The 21,529-nt window shown below is 37.1% G+C and overlaps 2 protein-coding genes across 8 annotated transcripts in view; one reads left to right on the forward strand and one right to left on the reverse strand.

Moving 5' to 3' along the window:
- The window catches only part of adamts10 (ADAM metallopeptidase with thrombospondin type 1 motif, 10), a 57,098-nt gene extending 55,321 nt beyond the window's left edge, over positions 1–1,777 (reverse strand). Inside the window, exon 1 of the mRNA XM_038715399.1 lies at positions 1,640–1,777. The gene's annotated coding sequence lies outside the window, so the exon portion shown is untranslated. The remainder of the gene's footprint in view (positions 1–1,639) is intronic.
- A 2,249-nt stretch (positions 1,778–4,026) lies between these two features.
- On the forward strand, positions 4,027–20,231 carry LOC119900445 (tyrosine-protein kinase ZAP-70). Of its 7 annotated transcripts, XM_038715402.1 has the most exons (14): positions 9,893–9,973; positions 10,070–10,127; positions 10,239–10,701; positions 12,856–13,016; positions 13,139–13,277; positions 13,383–13,464; positions 13,636–13,658; positions 13,739–13,778; positions 14,958–15,156; positions 15,270–15,476; positions 16,794–16,986; positions 17,964–18,104; positions 18,242–18,354; positions 19,763–20,231. In XM_038715402.1, the coding sequence occupies exons 3-14, from the start codon at positions 10,297–10,299 to the stop codon at positions 19,878–19,880; spliced, it is 1,821 nt and encodes a 606-aa protein (XP_038571330.1). In that variant the 5' UTR covers positions 9,893–9,973; positions 10,070–10,127; positions 10,239–10,296; the 3' UTR covers positions 19,881–20,231. The 7 variants fall into 7 exon arrangements, with proteins under 7 accessions (XP_038571334.1, XP_038571328.1, XP_038571332.1 ...); XM_038715406.1 differs by lacking the exons at positions 9,893–9,973; positions 10,070–10,127 and adding an exon at positions 4,027–4,200 and having other exon boundaries at positions 14,964–15,156; XM_038715400.1 differs by lacking the exons at positions 9,893–9,973; positions 10,070–10,127 and adding an exon at positions 4,029–4,200.
- Positions 20,232–21,529: the final 1,298 nt, after the last annotated feature.

Here is a 21,529-nt window from a genome sequence, read left to right on the forward strand (position 1 = left end):
ACATGGTAGTGGAAGGTTTTTGTCTTGCTGCCTTTTATCATATTCAGTTTTTGCGACATTTTTATCTTCTTTAGGACTGCCAGTAGTCCAAAACCAAAAATAATATACTGAGTTTTCTGTCACATAAGACAACAAAAGGTAGCAAATCCTCGTATTTAAGATGTTAGAACTGAATGTTTGGCTTAAATTAATGTCAAAATAGCTGCCAATTAAGTTTCTTTAAATCGACTAATTGGTTAATCAAGTAATTGTTCAGCTCTAAAAGTCTTTATCAATCCAATCAAGCTTTTAGAGACTAGTTTTTTAAACCTCCTTAAGATGCAAATAATAACTTTACATAGCATTGATGTAGTGCAAAGGAAGGCCTGTAAAAGTGTGTGTGTGTTGGGGAAAAGGCGCGTAGGGATGCACTGAGCCAATATAGGATATTGGTGCCGTTTCTGACCTTTTTACAGAAGAACCCAGGATGTGACTGATCAACATTAACAATTTCTTTGTTTATGTTATAAGGAAATTCAGTGTTTCTGCTAGTATTTATCAGATGCATGAGCTCAAGGCGGGCTACCAACTAAGTTTTTACTGCCACAGTAATGCCTGGCCTCATGTTACCTTATGTAAAAATGATCCCAATGAGTTCCACAGAGGACTTTACAGATTTGAAATTTGGAGGAAAGAATGCACAGGATATTCTGAGTTGAGGTATCAGGAGAGAAAGGGTTGGATTCTGCATCTCTAGTGTGCATGTATCTGTGTGGTTTGGTTGATGCTGAAAATCCAAAAACCTGAGAGACTCATAACAGGCCTGCTGCCAGCATTGTGCAAACTACAAATACAGGACACAAAAATAAAGTATCTGGTATAAGCTGACAATGATATGCTAAGTCTTCTCGTGGCATTTAGTATCTCCACACAGTGTGGCCAAATAAAAGACTGACTAAAGCAAACTTATACGAAAAAATAAACAACCAAATGAACTGCTCAAAGATCAAGAAGGCATCTGCCATGATAGACATGCAACATATACATAAACCTGCAGAATTATGCTAAGTCAAATGACTCATCAATCATTTCTGCTGTTCATTGAGGGGCCCCATCTTTGAATATTCGAAAAATATGAGCTTTTAACTTTTGGAGTAATAAATGATAAATCACTATAAGTGGTTATTTTAGCACGAGCGACACAATGCCAAACCTTAATTTATGTAGGCTACCTGATGTGAGATGTCGGCCACATCATCCCTTCGCCGGCCTGCACACACACACGTACGCACACACGCACACACACACACACACACACACACACACACTGACTGCCTTGTCATAAGCCAATGAGGAGATCCCAGCCATAGCTAGGAACTCTTAAAGAGAAGAACCAATCCAAACATGCCTCAAAGAAATATTACTAGACAAATACCACAAGGCAACATTAAGTCCATAGGTGCATACCATGACCCTGTGATACCACAATGAAAAAACTAAAGGACTAACTGAGGGCGACACTAGCAGTCTGAAGAAACATTTCTGGAGAAATCAGCGCATCGAGGTGAGAACAGCCTCCTGCCAGCATCATGTCACGACCGTTTTCCTGCACACTTGATGCATGAAAAAGCAGAGAGTGTGGCCGAGCTCGCTGACCTACCTTCCCGTGTCCCCTTGCAGAAGTTTCCGCTGCGAGTCTGTCCTCCGCAGCGGAGCTGAGAGGAGGCGGCGCCGGCTGGTGACTGAGGAGGCTCAACTTCTTCCACTTTCAGAACCAGAGACCCACAGTTGGGGGTCAAGCCACTCATACTTAAATGATCAAACTTCCGGTTACAACTTACAAAATAAAAGTCGTAAACTGTACAACTTTAAAAATATCCATGTCCATCACTGATGCAGAGAACACAAAAACCCTGACCTTGGAGACGTCTAACAGCCCGATATCATCAATAAACAAACTGCAGTTCTCAAGTGTTTTGCTTAGATAGTTTTTCTTCTTTATCTTTATTTGCACATGCAAGGGTCCAAGTGCTGGGCACTGGAGTCTGAACTCTTAGATGGTGGATCCAGCCACAGTCAATGAAGATGCAGAACATACTGAAGCTAGAGAAGGGTTTGACTCAGATTACCATGTTTCATGTTCTTCTACTGTATCCTCAATATTGGCCACTGTGTATGAGTTATTGCAACACTGAGATGTTGCCAAAATATTTTTAATAAATCTTGCAGATTGTACCACTTAATGGAGGATATGTCCATGATTTGTCCGTTTAACTGTGACATTACTTTTCTGCCCCCTTACAGTCTGAATGTAAAAACAACTGGAAGTGAAAAGTCATCATACTAGTTTGCTTTTGTTTAATTATATTTTTCAACCTTTTTGAGAGCAAATGGAGGAATACATTAATTTCATATGGATTCAAAAAGCACCCACAACTACATCAGACTGCAAGATATCTTCTCCGGACGTCAGTGGTGAAACAGTTGGGGACTCATTACGGTTGCAAAAAGTTTTTCCAGGTAAGAATTTTTTCTAAACCCTCTGCTGTGATGATTTAAAGTTAAATTAAAAGGGAGACACATGCAGATATAATGCAAGTGCAAACTCAACTTTTGTGTCAATACATAAACATGGTGGTTCTTTAGACTTATTTTGAAGTCATAACATTTCTTTAACTTCAGTCTGGCAGGGAGCCTGTGTTGCTGAGACATCACAGTATTTTTAAATGTATACTCCTTGTTGAGGCATTCAAGATCATTAAGGTGCTGAATGAGCCTTAGAAAAAAACACCACAGAAATTTAAGTTAATATTTCTGCTTTAACTTTGAAGTAACACACCTTCCTGTCCGGTTTGGTTGTTTCTGTTTTTTCCTGACTTGATTCAGTGGGATCCTGCTGATTGGCTGCCTGATCAGCGACTCCAAGGAAGCAGCTGCAGCCAGTAAAGTGGGGGTTGTGTGCGTGTGTGTGTGTGTGTGTGTGTGTGTGTGTGTGTGTGTGTGTGTGTGTGTGTGTTAGGGGGGTTACTGTGGGTATTGCACAGGTGTTGGAGTACAGTGTGTGCATGTGTCATAATGGTTACTCTTTAATAAAAATGTCAATCTGTATCACAAACCCACAACAACTTAAATTATTAAGAAATATAACAGGAGTTAGTTTAGCTTAGCACAAAGACGAAACTAGCTAGACTGACTGTATGAAGATAAGAAAATCAGCCTAGCAGCACCTCTAGCCTATAACACATTAATTATCTTGTTTTTACAGTGTAACAATGTGTTTTGCATATATTGTTATATTAGAGCCAGGATTCCCTGTATCCAGTCTGTATGCTAAGCTAAGCTAACCAACACCTGACTACATCTTAATATTTAAAGGAATAGTTTGACATTTTGGGAAATACACTTGTTCACTTTTTGGCAGAAAGTTAAAAGACAAAAAGTGATACCACCCTCATATCTGTCTATTAAATAAGTATAAGGTATAGCCAGATAGCTTAGCACAAAATCAGCTTTCAGTCTTTATGCTAAGCTAAGCCAACTGGTGGCTAGCTGTAGCTTTATTTTTAAAGGACAAATACAAGAGTTGTGTTTCTTTTGATTAAACTTTTGACAAGAAATAAGCATATATCCCCATATGTCAAATTACTCCTTTAAATAGAAATCTACTTACAGCAGCCGTTTAGCTTAGCTTCATGTACACACTGGAAATAAAACACAAAAGCCTGTCTCTGTACAAAGGTCAAATAATTCATCTACCAGCACGTCCACGAAATATTTTAGTACCTCCCATGAACTTGTCATTAACACTTTTGTTTGTTTTTGTATAGCTTAAACAAAAAAGATATAGGATGTTAATGAGTGAACTTTAAGGTGCTAATAGGTTTATTTTGTAATCTTCACACAGAGCCAGGCTAGCTGTTTTCCAGTCTTTGCACTAAGCTAAGCTAACTATCTCCTCCTCCTCTTCATATTTAACACAAAGACATATGAGGGGATATCAATCGTCTCATCTGACTCTCAGCATGAAAGCAAATTAACATATTTCCCGAAATGTTGGATTTTCCCTTTATATAGTAATCTACTTTGTGAATGTGTGTGCGTGTGTGTCATTTTCTCTAACCCCCACTTGTACAGAGCACCTTACACTGCAGTTAGATCAACAGATATATCTTAGTCTCTGAAGCAACAGCATCGCTCTACGTGGCAGTGTAGCAGAGAAACGTAAGTAGGTTTTGTTATATCTGATTAAACAGCAGACATGCTTTATATATATACATATATACAGTTTTTCCTCAGTACAAAACACAAAAAAACCCACAGAAGCTTGCTATATTATTAGGTTAAGACTGGGCCTGAGAAAAGTTGCATTGAAAAAATTATAATAATAATATATCAACAAAAACCTACATTACAGTTTATAACTTCAAAATGTTATCGATCTAAATCTATTTTTCTTTCTTAAATGCCACATGGTTCAATATACAATAGTTTGATAGCAACAGTTTGCCATTAACCTTCATGTTCAAAGTTTGTTTTAACATTTTATTTCAGTAACCCACAGCCTCAAGAGTAAAACTCCACTAGAGCTTTAAAGTGACTCTGGAGATGGTTTAAATTTAATCCAAATTGAGTCTGTGAATCTACAATAATCTTTGATATTTATATTCTTACTGATCCAGTTAAAATGGGTGTTTTTGTATTTCCACAGCTGTGTCTGAGCTGTAAAAAAGAATAAAAGAGTGTGTGCACCACAGTTGGGCTGAGGCATTGTTGCTCTGGCTTACAAAAGTAGAGATTTCATGCACAAAATATAAATAGCTGCTTTCATTGTGCCTTGGAATAGAAAACCAAAAATGGCTAGGTTTTAACACACCGAAGATTAAGTGTGTGTGTCTTTTATCGCTTGTAACTTTTCTTGAAATTACTGGATGTATTTTTGGTCCTGGACTGAAGCATATCTACAAAATGTTCCAGCCACAGTGTGACGATATTGTGCTGGACAGCAGAAAGAGGATTTTATGTACAAAATGTGCATGCTAATTCACAATCTAAAGTTCAGACAGTTACAGCCAATTTGAACATTAAATTTCATTTTAGATGAAGCCACAGAAGGCATTTTTAAAAGAAGGTTTCACTGACAGTTTATTACAGGTGTTTTTTTTGTGGATGTTGTTTTGTATGAACAGAAATGAAACAACTGTTAAGGCTGTGCAGCTTGTGTAATTTTTGGTTATTTTAAAGACATTAAAATGCTAATGAAAATATCACTTCCCTTTCTTTTGAGTGTAGATTTAAATCGCAACAGCTTTTGGAATAACACAATATGAATCATGACAAAGGAACATACACATGCAAACTGTTTATCTGAATGTCATTTGTTTCCATCAATGCAGGAAATTATGCTTCAGTTTGGGGCATTTTGGCTCCTAATCCGATACCCGGAACTGCCTCTTATCCAAGTCCGCTTACATCTTTTGTTGTTTTTGAATCGTCATTAATAGACCAGTTTGGGAAAAATCTTTTCATGTTTGATGGTTACCAGACATATTGTCTGTTGGTGGACGCCAACACAGTCTCAAATGTTGATGTACGTATAGAGGAATGCTTTGAGTTACATAACCCCCATTGTGACTTCCTGATAGTGCAACCAAAATAATCACGACCTAAATAACTTTAACTAACTTTTTAATAGCTGAATAGTTATCACTGGACTGTTCTTGATTTAATATGAATCACGTAATCTACAGAAAACACAAATAAATGAAATCACTGACCTCATGGTTTACATGCAGGATTCAAAAGAGTAAAAGAGCTTCATTGTGTCTGCACGAATGAGTTGCTGACTCTGAGTGCTGTTGGGGTGCTCTGCTTCTTGTGATTTTACTCTTTTCAAGCAGACATGTCACTATTTACATGACCCCTACTTGATCCTGTCATCCTGACGTTGACATTAGCATTCTACTGAGGGCTTTGGTTGAACAGATTGAGATGTTTGCATATGGGGATATTCAGAGGTGGGTAGAGTTGCCCAAAACTGTCCTCAAACAAGTACTCAAGTAGAAGTGGTCATCAAAATAACTACTTGAGTAAGAGTACAGAGGTATTTCTAAAGAAATTACTTAAGTAGTGAGTAATTTTCCCCATGTATTTTATTTGATGTGGATGTGAATTATTTCAGATGGTCTAACTCACGTAAAGGTAAAGAAGTGAACATAAACTTATATTTATGTGTGTTGAAATGACAAGTCATCATCTCCTGATTAGATAACTTGCCACATTTACACCAGGACAATATTCCGGGTGTGTATCCATCAAGTGTGATTACAAAATAATGCATTAATATTATAGTCTTTTACTCCAATAAGTAAATAGTGTTTAAAAATATAAATGATTTTCTTTTTGTCCCTTATGTTAAATTATGATTTGGCAAACAAATCAAAGAAGGAGACAATTCTGTGATGTTCCATTCATTTTATTGCCTATTAAATACAGGTGTATTCACTTCTTCACGTTTTCTTGAGAAATTTCATCTGTGATTGAAACATAAGTCATCAGTCACATCCACATGAAATAAGAGTAGTTTTTTTATGTGCATAATTTGATCTGTCTTTATGACTAGCTAAATGCAGACTGCTCGTACACTGTTAGCTTGAATATTTCCATTAAGGCAGAAAGCCGGAGGAGTTTTTAAGCATGGTATACCTTGTATACTATTTATTATAAAACATATTAGTATTAACACAACTGACACTGCTCTCTGTCAGCTCAGTATCAGCACGGTGTAGCCTACTGTCTTCATAACCGAAACCCACTGCACCTACACGGCCTCATCCCAGGGCAAATGATACCGACGCATATGGGACAGCCTGTGATGAGACGAGGCTGGCTGCACGGTGCACTAAATTTTAATCTGTAGCCTAAATATTAGCTGCTAGCACCATATAAAAAGCCATACTACCATGCTGTAGCTTCATATTACAATATACTCAAAAAGTTACTTGAATACATGTAACAGAGTAAATGTAACTTGTTACTACCCACCTCTGGGGATAGTGGAGAGTTTTAGACATGTTAGCAGCTAAATCAAGCTGGTGGCAGTGTCAGTCAGTCAGCCCACCACTATTGGATTACCATGACATTTTTACAGACATTCATGGTCCCATGAATCCTACTGACTTTGGGGATCCCCTAATGTTTCCTGTAGTGCCACTAGCAGGTCAGAGGTTTCAATAATTCAGTGAAAATATTTGATAGATTGGCACAAATTTTGGCACACATATTCATATTCCCAATAGGGCGAATTGTCACAGCTTTCCCTGAAATTTCCTCTGGCGATATCAGCATTGTCTGTTTATGACGTAATAGGCTAATACCTGCACAACTAATGACATCCCCTGAGCCTCAGCTTGTGCTTAGTGCTAATTAGCAAACGTTACTACGCTTACACATAAAACTAAGATGGTAAGCATGGTAAACATTATAGCTGCTAAAAATCTGTGTGTTTAGCGTTGTGATGGTGAGCATATTGGCATGCTGACATTAGCATTTTGCTTGAAACACCACTGTACCTAAGTCAAGGCTGTCACAGCTGCTAGCATGACTCTAGACTCTTAGTTTTGTTAAGTACATCTAGTTGCTCAAACTTATATTTGCTAACAGTTTACTTGAGTACACTTTGATAGAATACTTGTAATGGGGGTATTTTTTATTATTGCTAATTATTATTTTCCTTGAGTAAATGATCTAAATACATCTTCCAGTTAAGAGTATTCCTCCTTACACCCTAATTTTAGCTGAACTTTATCACTGTAACTGTTTTGCTGGGGAAGAAAGTTGTATGCCTGCACTTTTATTGTCACTTTGACATCAAGATTGATTGACCTGTAAGATTCACTTCTCGCCAAAATTGGAAAGTTTGAATAGAAAACAAACACGATCAAGTTTTTGCTTTGTATTTAATCACATTTTACTTTGTGCCTGAGGGATCTCTGAGGACCTAAATCATGCCAGAAAAAAATCCCCCCTCTGTGGAAAACAAGCTCTCGGGCCTGTAGATTTTGGCGTTTGTCACTTATGTACTCCTCCGCTTGTTGAAAACAGAGTGACTCATAGGACTTTTCCACCGCTCACTGGGTCACTATCTGCTTACTCTGCAACCCCTCATTTGCAAAAGTATGTTTCTATGCACATTTTAGGTTTTTATACATTGCATTCAGCTAGTTTCTGTCTTTTAAAGTATCTTTTGATGAAAACAGCGTCGGTATGAAAGATACTACACAACATGGGTACATGTGGGTTCAAAGCTGGCTTAGGAACTGTGTCATGTGTCACCTCATCTCGCTCCACTCTTTGCTTTTGCAGTTCATAATATACAAGTAAAGTAGAAAAGCCATGAAAATCCTATTTTGAAAAGAACATTAGCGGAGAAAAGACTTGGCTGATGTCGTTGCTTGAAGTTTTTATGTCTTGTTGGAAAACTGTCAATATTTTGGTTAGTTTGGTCATGTCATACATTACAGTAGTGTGGCTAATATTCTTGTCATTGTGTGTTAGGAGGGTTTGTTGGTTTGTAATTAAAATTTATTTTTTCTTTCAGTTTAAGTCTCTTTAAGTAATATGATGAATTTAGAATCGATGGAAAAATTGTATTACTCCACTATCTATTGTACGTTGCTCAGTGTTTACTGGATTTCTAATAAAGCTGTCCAAGTTTCCCTTAAGGCACAATTTTACCTTAACATGCTGACAAGAACCCAAGTATATTTTAGTCTCACATAAACTGAACTGTACTGATTAAAATATCCTAAATAAACACCATACAGACAATTTCAGGCTCGGTTTACAAAGCACTCGTGCATTGTTGCCATATTGTCTCACAGCTTGTATCTAGACGTGTGTCTGTCCGTCCACACTGAGGATCTGGTCTTTGTTGTGGTGAGAAGGGGGTCAAGCCACAGTGGAGTCTTAAGTCTTGTGGCAGCTAGGTGTTTCTGCTCAGTTGTCCACTGTGGATGTGGGCAGCAACACAGGTATGTAGACAGGAAGCTGAGGTTTTCATAATCTATATGATTTTACATTGTGTTTCATCGTGAGGTGGAAAATTGAAAAGTTATCTGGCTCTTATTTAAAATGAATGTCCGTGCTTTTTCTTCCGAGCTTTTACATTCACACTAAGACCAGAAAGTGATAGCGTTTATAAAATCTAACAGGAAGACAAAGTCAAGATTGGCTTAATTGACTGTTAAGTTTCCAACACACTGCTTTAGCTTTCATTTTTGATTAATTTGATTGTTGATTGATTCAAGATCTAAAACACTACAGAATACCCTGGCTAATCTCTGACATTTTATTTCCTCATGTTTCTTTGTAGTTTGATGTGATAATTATAAAATCTTTATAATTCGTATAATACTTCGTCATATTCTATGTGTTGTGAGCTGATGTGTGCTGTCAATTTCTGTGTTGAACTCCAACAGACATTTTCCACCTGCTATCACCCTCCTGTATTGCAGTCAAAACCTGCTTGATTTTAATCTTATCTTTATGTGTTTACTTCAGCTCAGACACCTATATTAAAGCCTTACTTCAGAATCCTGACATTCGCATCACATTGTGCATGCAGTAGCAGCTGTAACGATGTTGTGGGGTTAATTTTCCCCAAAAAGTTTTCCATACAGGAAAACTTACAAATTTGAGATTCTTAAGCAGAGGGAATGATCTAGAAGCGAAAAGCACCTGTTCAACGGAAGAGCGAGATGCTGGAGAAAGAAGGCTCTGAGGGCGGACTGCAACTTCCTGTTGTGGCTTTTGTCACCAGTATGTTAATCTGCAAGCTGTGTGCAGTCTTTAAGTGTGGGTGCTTCCTGCTAAATATCTCATCCAGACATATAGCACCTCATAGCTCGTCTGTGTGAGCTGACGGTCCTGTCAAAAAAAAAAAACATTTTAAACTTTATACTTTCTCTAGGTGTAACATAGGAGAGGAGAAGAGGAGGTGAGGTTCTCAGGATGTGTTTTTGGGAAAAAGCGTTCAATTTTGCAGTGTCCATTTTCAGATTTTCAGTATTTTAACAACTGATTTTTAATTTAGTTGGGAGGTAGGGGCTAAAAGGCTGAAAGGTCAGAGGTCACAGACTGGATTTAAATCAGTGAGTGCTCTGGCCACACATTGGGCTACTGAACCATTATATTCCTAAAAAACGTTTAGCCTTTTTTAAATGCAGGTATTGCTTAAATGCTTTCCCTTTCTGTCTCTCTAGTTCCTTTGCACTGTCTACATCCAAGCCAAAGTCCAGCTCATCTTTCCCAGGTCTCACCATGTCCATTGACCCTGCGGCCGAGCTGCCTTTTTACTACGGCAGCATCAGTCGCTCAGATGCCGAGCAGCATCTGAAGCTGGCTGGGATGGCTGACGGGCTCTTCTTGCTGCGTCAGTGTTTCCGCAGTCTGGGAGGCTACGTCCTGTCCGTTGTGTGGAACCTGGAGTTCCACCATTACACCATAGAAAAGCTGCTCAATGGGACTTACTGCATAGCAGGAGGGAAGCCTCACTGTGGGCCTGCAGAGCTCTGTGAGTTTTACAGCAAAGACCCTGATGGGCTGGTGTGCAACCTGAGGAAGCCCTGTCTGCGCTCCCCAGACACACCGATACGACCTGGCGTGTTCGACAGCCTGAGAGAAAACATGCTGAGGGAGTATGTGAAGCAAACCTGGAACCTGGAGGTGAGACTCTGCTGAGACTGTTGGGTGCTGTGGAACAGTTACCCTAAACTTTTTAAGTTTGCAGTCTCTGAAAGTAAAGAGTTGAACAAATTGTACTATAATCAAATATGTTTATACGAGAGATGCATTTAATAATTAAAGGGTCGGTTCTAGTGGTTGAATGTAACTAATTAGATTTACTCAAGTTCTGCACTTGTTCTTGTTCTTGAGTACATCCATTTTATGTTACTTATATGTCTTCCCTACATTTCAGAGGCAAATATTGTATTACATTTAATTTATTTGACAGATATATAATATAATTATTACTAAAGAGACATTTCCCCTTTAAATGTTTGAGGCCCAACAATGTCAAATGATCAAATATTAAAAATAAATAAAACTAAGATTAGAGTGAAGTCAAATCAAAATAAATAGTGTGTAAAATAGTGTGGCAGAATATATTTTTCTGCCCTCTCCAATTAGTCATTTAAGGACCCCTCAGATTTTTCTCGTGACCCTTTGGAGGGGGCCGACCCATAGGTTGGGAACCTCTGCACAAACTTAAGTAAAGAATCTGAGTATGTGTTCCACCACTAGTCAGTTCACCCAAAAATGACAGAAAAACACATTTAGTCACTTATAAACTGGTATGTAGCCATTCAGATTCCTGCCTCCAGAGTGATTCGAGGTAAAAAACAAAAATATATATATATAATTATATATATTTGAAGTAAAATCTCTTTCCAAGAAAACCGTTCCTGTTATCATCCTGGATAATACAAAAACACACTGTCAGTAGTTTTCATAGGGACTTTTTCTTTGGTAGAAAGTAGCTCCAATAAAAACAGCAAGGAAGTCATTTTGGTTAACTGACCCTTTAACTAGCAATGGATTTTGACTGAAAATATCTAATTAAAAAATGAAGATGATCCGTTTAAGTGATCATATGACAGCAGCTGGAATACTAGTCTCACACATATAAAGATAAAAGGTACAAGTTTCCTGAAGTATAACCGAACTCTGAACATAATGTGCCATCATCAAAGAATCTTGCAGAGAAAACTGTCTCATCTCAGAGCCTGTACTCATTAAAATATCTCAAAGATACTCTATATATAAAAACTAAGCACAGTCTCCAGGTGATTTTGGAAATTGCACCTTTTCTTTGGTTAAGATGAACACACTTTTTTACTTAGTTTAAGGTCTGGCCCTCTGAAGTGCCACTTCAATCCAAAATCCTGCAGTTTTATGATTTGTCTCCCGCTGCAGACAGTCACACACTGAGACCAGTAGCAGCCAAAGTGGCTCCAGATGTTTGTGGACTCCCACAAACTGAGAGGAGCCAGAAAACGCATATCCCCTTCAGCAATAGCACCTCTCAGCAGTGGTGAAAAGTAACTAAGTACATTTACTCAAATAACATTTCAGTTTTGAGGTACTTGTACATTACTTGAGTAGGCCTATTTTCATTTTTTGCTCCTACGTTTTAGTCCACTAAGTTCGTTTGACAGATATGGGTTTGAATTACATTGCAGGTTAAATTTATTTTACATAAAAACAAAAAAAGCTTATTAAATACAATGAGCTCCTAAAGGTTAACTAGTTGTTTGAAGCTTCTTCTTTTTATTTGCCTTTGGCCCACAAAAAATCAATGATATATTTAAGCATTAAACTGCTTTATGTTCAAAAAGGTTAAATTATCCTATATTTTACAAAAAAGGCAAAGATTAAAGACATGTCGAACAAGCAAATACACATTTGTTTATGTTGTTTATGTTAGTTTTTTCTTCTTTCCCAATCATCTCAGATTTATTCTGTCCATTGGACTAAACTATCTAACATATAAAGTAGTTAAAGCTAGCTACACCATGACCACCTACAATAGTAAAATGTTATTTATGCACTGATGCATCAGTATTAGTGATCTAATAATATAATTTATCATAATATATCAGTCACATGGGACATTTTTCTGCAAATACAAAGCATACTCCAAGTAAATTTTTCTAGTAATACTTGCGAAATGTGATGTGTACCTTTATTTAGATATTAAAATATATTGCTGCAAGATATCTGGTGTCCCATCTTGAGCATCTTAAATACTTATTAGTCTAAATATGTGTATTCTGCATGTCTGTTCCTGCGTCTGTCTTTGCTGTTTTTTCTGCTTAGGGAGAAGCCATGGAGCAGGCCATCATCAGTCAAGCTCCTCAGCTGGAGAAACTGATCGCCACGACAGCCCATGAGAAGATGCCTTGGTATCATGGTAAAATCCCCCGCAACGAAGGTGAGAGGAGGCTTTACTCTGGAGCCCAACCTGATGGAAAGTTTCTGTAAGTTGCTTGTGTATGCATCAATATTCTATTTCTGGGCCCGTTTGTCATGCAACCTCTGAAGATTTTGTGTCAAAGGCCTCAGTGCAGTTTTTAAGCAACACTGTTTTTTTGTTTCTCAGCCTGAGAGACAGAGATGCGTCGGGTTCTTATGCTCTCTCCATGATGTATGGGAAATCAGTGTACCACTATCAGATCCTCCAGGACAAATCGGGGAAATACTTAATGCCAGAGGGAACAAAGTTTGACACCATCTGGCAGGTAGGCCCTCTTCCATTATAAGTAATAATGCTGCAGCTGATGGCCTTTTATATCAATTAAAATGTAATATTATGTTATATATATATATTATATTGTTCTCTGTAGCTGGTTGAGTACCTAAAGATGAAACCTGATGGCCTGGTGACTGTTCTCCGGGAAGCGTGTGTTAATGGCAAAGCTGCTGAAAGTACTGAACATCTCATTTCTTTTTCTCAGTCATGTCAACATTATGTAATTCCTGCAAAATTCACTGAGTTTCCAGTTCATGTTTGTGCATTTTTTGTAATGCTCAACCTTGTTCATTATCACACCAACTGCTGAAATTGTTGATATAACGGTAAATCTTATAATCTTTCAGAGACACCAAGTCTTCCTGCACCAGTGAGTACTGATTACATCATAGAGTGTTTAAATCAGCATATTTTCTTTCTCTGAGATTAATTTCAATGTAACTCTTTCAGAGGCCGATTGGCACACACAGATACACACCGCCACCCCAAGGTCAGTCACATGAAGTACAACCAGTTAAGACTTCGCCCTTTACAGTTACACTGCAACACCTTTTCCAAACACACGTGATTAGCTGCTCTGTTATTTGCACTTGCATCAAAAGTAATTTTATGTAATGTTTATTGTTTTATTGGGACAAGTATGAACAACACAGAATTAAGAGTCTTGTATTCAAGTAACAGTACACAAGTATTATTCTCAAAATTTACTTTCAGAATCAAGGTTAAAGTACTCTTTATGCAGAAAATGGCTGATGTGAGTGTTATAATTATTATAAAATGTCATAATGATATTATTACAGTTTTATTTATGTATGAGCTGTCTTTTAATGTTGAATATGGAGGATAGGAAAATGATTTAACTACAACATATATTGTTGGGAAGTTTAATTTGTAACAGGGCATCATATTTTATCATCATCATTTGTTTTGTGTGTAAAATCTGAATCTGACTAGTAACTTCAGATAATTGTGGCAGAGTAAAACTCCTACTACAAATCCTTCTGAAATGTATAGTGGAGTAGGAGTATTAAGTAATATATGTAAATACTTAAGTAAAGTGCTAGTAAACTGTATTTAAATAATAATAATAATCTTTATTTGTAGAGCACTTTTCAAAAACAAGTTACAAAGTGCTTTAACAAGTGTAAAGACAATAATACCCAAAAAACAATAATACCCAAAAAACAATACTACAAAAACAATACAAGATAAAGAAAAGAAAAGACTAAAATACATGTTTAAGATAAATATAAAATTAGTAAAATAGAATAAAATAAAAGGGATAAAATAAAGTCAAATAAGATCAGGAAAGGCTCTCCTATAAAAGTATGTTTTAAGAAGGGACTTAAAAGAGTTCACTGACTCAGCTGACCTGATACCTTCCACCACTGCCTGCAATGCTTTTACAGTTACTGCAGCACCATTTCCAAACCTTTTAAAGTATTTCCAAGAAAACAAAACAAACTCTTAATAATAATATTAATAATAATAATTAAAAACTCAAGTGAATAAATTAAGAATTTTAAATGAAGCTTAATAGATCCCACCAGCTGTTTAACAGCACGCACAGCACACAAAAAAGAAAAAAAAAAGAAATGTCAACATACTAATATCAACATACAGAATTGCATTTTCACCCCATGTGATTTGTATCTTCACTTTTGGGTAGTTGCAGGGGCATCGAAGCAAACCGTCGTGCCTGCAGAACGTGATGTTCTACCAATGGACTGCAGCGGATTTAACCCATACCACAACCCGAATGAAGTGAGGAGGTTTAACATCAAGAGGGAGCAGCTAATGATAGATGAAGTGGAGCTTGGCTCTGGAAACTTCGGCTGCGTCAAGAAAGGAGTCCTTAAGTCTGAATCGTGAGGAAACATAAAAGAAAAATCCAGTGCCCTCCAGATATCACCTGAGGTTGCAAGCAGATATGTTTAGAGGTCAGACGTTGATCCAGAATGTTTTGTTTGTTTTCTCTCAGGGGCCACATCGATGTGGCCATCAAAGTGCTTAAGAGTGACAATGAAAAGCTGGTGAAGGAGGAGATGATGAGGGAGGCAGAGATCATGCACCAGCTGAGCAACCCCTTCATCGTTCGCATGCTGGGTCTGTGCAACGCTGAGAACCTGATGCTAGTCATGGAGATGGCCTCTGCCGGACCTCTCAACAAATTTCTCTCATCCAATAAGTGAGTTCAGTTGTTAGTAAATCAGACAAGATCTTAATGTGATGGGAGTAATGGACCACCATTTTGTTCTGTTACATTAAAACAGAACAAAACATTATAATGATAATGTATTTCAGTGGTCGAAACTAATGATCTGATGAACTTTACACATACTCTACATACATAAACCTAATCAAATTTGTGTAACCACCTGAAAAAAGTAAACATGATGAACAAGGACTGTACCTACCTTAAAGACACAATGGGAGAAATAAAAAAAACATATATAGGCAACTGTACATTTGTATTTCATTTAACTAGATTTAGCTTCTCTTCAATTAAATGACAATATGACCAGAGTTGGGGGAATTTATTTTAGGTACAGTGTAGGTACAGGCAAAACGTCAGCAGAATGGTATATATGGAACCAATTAAGTCTCCATATACCAATAATTAAGTTTGAGTGTCTAGTGAGGATCAGCCTAAACTTTTCATATATTAACTTCTGTAATGAATTGGAGTGTAAACTGCAGATATGTTGTTTTAAGGTGGAATGAGCAGGATATAGTACAGGATATTGTCATGTGCTCAAAAGAAAAACATACTTTATTCCAATATAAGAAACTTTTTCAGATTCTGTGCCAGTTGTTCCACTTGGTTGAAAAGAAAGACTGCTATCTAACCAAATTCCCAGATATTTATAAGAAAACAATTTTGTTATTGTCGCTATAATATATTCTTGGGAATAAAACATATTTGTCCATCTGTGGTTCTGCAGAGATGTCTGAAGTATATATATATAATATAATATTGTTGTCTGCATAAAAATGATTCTTTTAAATCTTGATATTGTAACATATCATACAATAACTGATAAGTGCAATATTTCAGGAAAAGTTGCATGTGTAGCGCCTCCTGGGGGGCAGAAGTTGGTATAAGTAGTTGGCAGGGGGAGATGGGTCAGGTATGATTTTACTTGCCCTTGATTTGATGATTGATGATTTGAGATATCATTATAGATTTTGGTACAGTCACTCCTCTGACTTTATATCAAAGTGCTCTATAATTCAAGTCAAATTTGAGACAAATTTGTCTCAGTTTACAAAATACATTTTACATTTAGCTGATGCCTTTATCCAAAGCAACTTACATTGCTATACATATCAGAGGTTGCACACCTCTGGAGCAACTAAGGATTAAGTGTCTTGCTCAGGGAGACAACAGTGGATGGGCCACAGTGGGGGATTGAACCCAGGACTCTCACACCAAAGGCATGCAGGCAACGTAATCACCACCAGCTTCTGATTATTTTGATGGTCAGTACCTTTGTCCCCACAGGGATACTGTAACTGTGGAGATGATTGTCAACCTGATGCACCAGGTGTCAATGGGAATGAAGTATCTGGAGGAGAAGAACTTTGTCCACAGAGACTTAGCAGCTCGCAACGTCCTGCTGGTTAACCAACGGTTCGCCAAAATCAGTGACTTTGGGCTCTCCAAGGCCCTGGGAGCAGATGACAACTATTACAAGGTAGACACATCGCCAGATTTTCTTGAGGTCGTTGTGCTGCAAGACATAGTGACACAAATGTAGAACTAAAGTATGGGGGACGTGGGGGATTGTAAATAACACAAAAAGAAGTGTATCTTGAATTGACTGCTTTTCTTGGAAGTACTGAAACCCATTCACAAAAATACTAATCCAAAGGTGTGTGCTCTGTGCAAACTAAACGCTCATTGATTTCCTTTTTACTGGTTTACTGACCTACATCTGGAGGGAATGTGGGTATCAGAAAGCGACAGGAATCCCTAACACCAATGAAATAATACACAACTGGACATTTAGAAATAGATCATGTTGTGTAATTTAACAAAACTTTTATTGTTTGAGAAATATAATATCAATAATTCCCATACATTTTTAAACCACACATCAAACAAAATCACTTTGAAGGGGGACTGCAATGTTATTTCTTTTCATGGAAACCCCACCCATCCAATGACCACCTAAATCAATCACACTTGTGCATACATGTGACATATGTAAACATCAATATTTAGTGAAATAATATAGGCCTATTCTCAATCACAAAAAGAAAGGAGTTTTAGGCTCTGTTGCTCTGTGGATTTACAGATAAATATTAAACTCATTAATTTAAACAACTCTATGGTATAGTATGGTAATTAGCTTATGCTTTATTTTCATGTTTTTCAAAAGTAAAATTAGCTTAAAACTTAGGGATTCCAATGTTTATTGCTTATTTTTTCTGTGCTGACAGCTTTAAAAATGTAATATGAAAATGTAGCTAAAGCAAATGTCACCTAATTTTTTTTTATGTAGTGAAACATTACATTGAAAAACTGGAAATTATAAAATCTTGCACACCACTGGCCACTCACTTTGGGTGCTCTAAATCATACAGTATGTTGGCTGTAATTATTAACACTGATGTAAGTTGCCTCTGGTGAATCATTGATGTGCTGCGTGTTACTTTTTGTGTTGTACAGGCTCGTACTGCAGGTAAATGGCCACTGAAGTGGTACGCTCCAGAATGTATTAACTTTCACAAATTCTCCAGTAAAAGTGATGTGTGGAGTTTTGGTATCACCATGTGGGAGGCCTTTTCGTATGGAGGGAAACCTTACAAGGTACATAATTACATTACATTTACATTACATTTTATATAATAACATAATAATTCTATCACAAAATTCACACCACTATAAGAATTGATCCTGAACATCAAATTTAATTACAGCTATTTTTGTGTCCCGATTTTGTCTAGAAAATGAAAGGACCAGATGTGATACGCTTCATTGATGCTGGGAACCGTATGGAGTGTCCACCAGCGTGTCCAGAGCGAATGTATACAGTGATGAAAGAATGCTGGACGTACAAGTAAGAAACTTAATAGTTAGTTGAGCTTTATTTAGTCATGGAGTCTCATTGGGATCATGATCCATTGAGATGAGAGAGCAACGAACAAATTACAAATAAACATACATATGTATAAAATCACAACAGACATTTCAGTCGCATAAAGTAGTCATCACATACAACCATACACTAATTGATACAGTCACAAGTATAATTAAATATATCAGAAGACTTTTAAATGCCCTCAGAGTAATGGGTGTCTCTAACTTCAGTTTGTTTTGCATTTAATTTGAAAAAGTGAAGTGCTCAGTGGTGTAGAAGTATTTCCTAGTTCAGGAACTTTTAAAGCTAGCTTATTTTGTTGTGTCATGGTTATTCACTTTGAGCTCACTAAGTAAGTGAAATATATATGGCTTACAAGACAGTGTCATCAGCATAAAAACAGAAATTGGAATTTTTAGTTGAAAAATGTATATTATTTACGTAGAGAATAAATAGCAAAAGGGCTAACATTGATCCTTGTGAGACAGCTTTATTAATAAGGGGACTTGATTTGAAAACAGCCTACCAAAGAGACAATACATAGTAATTGTAACAGTATGATCAAAAGTATCAAAAGCTCTGGGCAGATCTACTAAGAGTGCAGCACAATGTTGCTTTTTATCAAGCAACTTAACAAGAGTTGGGTTTTCATCAACCTGTTTTTATGCACATTTTCAATTTGCACATAACAAAGTGTGAGTGAAAACTTTGAAAAAAAGTCTCAATATTGCAGAAAAGTTTATACGCTCGGCTGAGGTCAAAAGGTTGGTGTATTGATAGAAATAAAAGGCAACAAAGTTCATTGGTAACAGATTCTGCTAATAAATCATGACATACACGAAGCTTCCGCTCAACTGAAGAGATAAAAAATGGCAGCAGACAAAAACATCAGATCTGTGTGGAGCGATGTGGACACAAAATTTTACATGAAAAAAAAATGTTCCCATTATTTAAGGGTTTGACTCTTAACTACGCAATCTCGTTGCACCCTATTTTTCTGCAATGGTGTAATGGCACCTGATTGGAGCATTAGCGCCACCTACTGTGACTCTTGATGAACCAACCCCTAATATGTGCAGATCCGTAGAGGATGACAACGTGTTTTAAACATGCATTTTCTTTTGCCAATTTTCTGAAAATTCTTTAAAAAATTTTGCATTTCATTTAGATGGAAACCTGGTTATTGTTATTCAGTCGCAGCAGTTATTGTGCTATGATCAGGTCTAAAGTCGGACTGTTCTGGCTATGTCCGAAATAAAAAGACAATGCACCAGATAATGTGCTGTATCTGAGATTCTGTCAGTTTTATACTGCACTGTGATCTCTTAAGATCTCATGACATTGATTTCAAACGGCTGTTTTTGGCCCTCCTCTCTTCTCTCTCTAGGCATGAGGAGCGTCCTGACTTCAAGAAGGTCGAGGAGTCCATGAGGGCTTACCATTACTCCTTATCGAACAAGGCCAAGCCTGAGGGAGCTGCAGCCGCTGCTGAGCCTGTTGAGTAGACAGAAAACAAGGCACATTCTGTCCCAGTGCTGCACAAAGCATCCTTTCAACTGGCCATTAAACAACCAAAACAAAGAGCTTTTTATGAACGGTGCACACTGAGCAGAACAGAACCGATACAGCTAAACAGGCCTAAGTGACAATAAATGTGCATTTGTAAATTGGACTTGTGTGTTAGCCATTTAAGGAGGACAGATGTCTGTCTGTTGTGGTTTAAATGTTAAGTATTGATGTATTTACAGGGATTTGGTACATGTAGAAGTTTTTCACTGTATTTGCCACCACGCGATTAGGTTCTTATTTTTTTATGCCAAATAAACTGTAAGAAGAAATAAACTAATAGAACTGTACACTGTTATTATTTCAACATTCCTGTAAGGTCTGTGATTTAAGGTGAGATCATAGGGTGAGATATTGGTTTACTTTCACACAAAGTTTACCAATCAGAAAAAGGAAAGTCAATCATTTCCATTGACTGAGCAAACATTTTGTGCTATGAATCTTTATGAATATTATCATATAGGCCTACTACATGCACGATTTGTTTTGTTTTTTGGAGAGACCACAAAGTAAAACTATAAACTGGATATAATCATTAATTGCACTGACCCACCCATGTAATGACCCACAGAGGGATGGCCAACATGTTTCAAAAGGTCCAAAGACGATTAGAGGAAACAAGAGCAACATAAAAATCTGTAACTACTAAGCATGTAGCAAAAAATGTGGTGAATAACATCCTAGAAACATACCTTATGTGATCATTTGCATTGGAAGTCCATATGTGAAGGGGATGTAAAAGATTTAAGACTTAAAATCTTGACTTATGCAGATTTTCCTTTGGTTTTGCCAGTCAGTAATTAAAACATGATGTACTGTTGTTTATTACGACTGTGCTATAAAATTTATGAGGTTAGCCCCCCCCATTCACTGACATGTTGTGTGTGTCAAAGGAAGTACTTCTGAGCTGCCAGGCAACACTGAAGGGTACACAAAACCGGAAGTTGGTGAATTAGGCTTCAAAATAATGGCGTACAGTGTTTACAGAAAAACCATGGGGCTTGAACATGGCATAAATGCTCAAGTGAAAGTAAATGTCCTGCATTCAAGCAAGTATTAGCAGATTAATGTACTCAAGTAATTAAGTGTGAAAGTAAGTGGAAAACAAAAAGTCTAAACTTTCTTTTATTTTTGCTATCTTTCTACTTTTTCTTCAGATTGACCAGATGACCAAGCTGAAATAAGGCTGTCTGTCCTGAAAAGTTGATACTTGGATATTTAACTGGACAACGGCAATATATTATGAGTTTATCTTTGGCTGTGTGAAATCTTGGTCTGTATAGGAGTACATGACTATAAGATGACTGTTGTCTGAGTCTGGGTTAGTTGTAACAACAATAGTCCAGGTTAGTTGTAACAACAATGAAAATGTTCAAACCCACCCAACCAACAGAAATGTCAAAAATGTTAACCTTCCCCGGTCTCCTCTACTGGAAAGTCTCTCTACTATTTTATTCAAGTACTGTAGCTCCTTTGTACAATTTTAAAGTACTTGTCCTCCTCCCTATATTGTACTTTTTACTCTGTTACATTTATTTAATAATAATACTTTTCAGATTAATTATTTTTAATCAACAAATGCCTTATT

Source organism: Micropterus salmoides, unplaced genomic scaffold, assembly GCF_014851395.1.
Source record: "Micropterus salmoides isolate LMB-PRFRI ecotype aquatic unplaced genomic scaffold, ASM1485139v1 Ms_hic_scaffold_13, whole genome shotgun sequence".
NCBI lineage: Eukaryota > Metazoa > Chordata > Actinopteri > Centrarchiformes > Centrarchidae > Micropterus > Micropterus salmoides.

Bases quoted from the DNA above. Each gene is read 5' to 3' on its own strand.
- LOC119900445 (XM_038715400.1), top strand. From the start codon at position 10,297: ATGTCCATTGACCCTGCGGCCGAGCTGCCTTTTTACTACGGCAGCATC. The intron at 13,465-13,635 runs GTACTGAACATC...ATAATCTTTCAG, and splicing joins TAATGGCAAAGCTGCTGAAA to AGACACCAAGTCTTCCTGCA. The intron at 16,987-17,963 runs GTAGACACATCG...TGTGTTGTACAG, and splicing joins CAGATGACAACTATTACAAG to GCTCGTACTGCAGGTAAATG.